The 1,592-nt window shown below is 55.2% G+C and overlaps 1 protein-coding gene across 1 annotated transcript; it reads left to right on the top strand.

Annotated features, from left to right (window-relative positions):
• Positions 1 to 240: 240 nt before the first annotated feature.
• Positions 241 to 1,299, top strand: LOC311141503 (putative G-protein coupled receptor 21; the record flags this gene model as incomplete). Its single annotated transcript, XM_084176849.1, has 1 exon — positions 241 to 1,299. The coding sequence occupies one exon, from the start codon at positions 241 to 243 to the stop codon at positions 1,297 to 1,299; it is 1,059 nt and encodes a 352-aa protein (XP_084032975.1).
• Between the last annotated feature and the right edge of the window lie 293 nt (positions 1,300 to 1,592).

The following is a 1,592-nucleotide window of genomic DNA, read 5'->3' as shown; positions in this document are numbered from 1 at the left end:
TTAAAGAGAGAGAAACTGACCATCTGGTTAAAGAGAGAGAAACTGACCGTCTTGTTAAAGAGGAGAGAAACTGACCATCTGGTTAAAGAGAGAGAAACTGACCATCTGATTAAAGAGAGAGAAACTGACCATCTGGTTAAAGAGAGAGAAACTGACCGTCTGGTTAAAGAGAGAGAAACTGACCGTAATGAGAGATGAGAGCAGAACTGAACTGACCGGTCTGTTTCCTACAGCTCCAACATGAACTCTTCCTCCTCTGATATGAACCAAAGCAGCTCTCCTTTCTGCCTGTTGGGCCTGGGCTACTCCTACAACCTCAACACCTGCATGCTGGAGGTGTCCGTCATTCTCTTCCTCACCATCCTCATCATCAGCGGCAACCTGGTGGTGATCATTGTGTTCCACTGTGCTCCACTGCTCCACCACCACACCACCAGCCACTTCATCCAGACCATGGCCTATGCAGACCTCCTGGTGGGGATGAGCTGCCTGGTGCCCTCCCTGTCCCTGCTCCACTACCTCAAGGGGCTGGACGAGGAGCTCACCTGTAAGGTGTTTGGCTACCTGGTGTCTGTGCTGAAGAGTGTGTCCATGGCGTCTCTGGCGTGTATTAGTGTTGACCGCTACATCGCCATCACACGGCCGTTCTCCTACGCTACGCTGGTCACAACATGCCGCCTGCGTGTCTGTATCGGCCTCATCTGGCTCTACTCCGCCCTCATCTTCCTGCCCTCCTTCTTTGGCTGGGGGAAGCCCGGCTACCACGGAGATATATTCCGCTGGTGTGCGACCTCGTGGCAGACCGATCCGGGCTTCAGCTCATTCATTGTGGCTCTGCTGTATGCGCCAGCCGCCCTCACTGTGTGTTTCACCTATGGGAGTATCTTCCGCATCTGCCGTCAGCACACCCGCAAGATCACCCAACGCCTCGCACGCTTCGGCCCCCAGGAGAACGAGAGGGGCGAGCATGGTGAAGGGTGCCTGGATAAACGCTATGCCATGGTGCTGTTCCGCATCACCAGCGTGTTCTACGTGCTCTGGATGCCCTACATCGTCTACTTCCTGCTGGAGAGCGCCGGCCTCTATCGCCACCTGGTGGCCTCCTTCCTCACCACATGGCTAGCCATCAGCAACAGCTTCTGCAACTGCCTCATCTATAGTCTCTCCAACAGCATGTTCCGGAAGGGCCTGGGCCGCCTGTTCAAGTCGCTCTTCACCCCCTGTCTGGAACTGGGCTGCTGCACCGAGGGGAAGAAGGGTCCGGCTCCACCCAGCCAGCGCCCAGCCCAGGCCTGCTAGGTGTAACAGTCTCTTACAGACACTGTCTGGTTGGTTAGCTACAGTAAGCTAAGGCCTTGGCTTTAGCTCCTGATGAGCGCAGTGTATTACTACATTGCCTGTCACAAGGTGTCTTGCTACAGTAGTAGTACATGGAGACCCCTTGGGCCAGGCCAGAGAGGTGCCCATGTCTGTGCCCTTCCTTTCAGAGGGGTGGTTTGCAGACGGTAGTGGGTGGGGTTTTCTCCAGTCTTTTTCTGGAGTGTTCTCCCAAGCGGGGCTGTCTGTTTCTGTTGCTGTGTGGATCACAACGT

This window comes from Coregonus lavaretus (genome assembly GCF_964263955.1).
Source record: "Coregonus lavaretus genome assembly, chromosome: 14".
Lineage (NCBI taxonomy): Eukaryota > Metazoa > Chordata > Actinopteri > Salmoniformes > Salmonidae > Coregonus > Coregonus lavaretus.
This window is presented reverse-complemented; position numbering and strand designations above follow the sequence as displayed.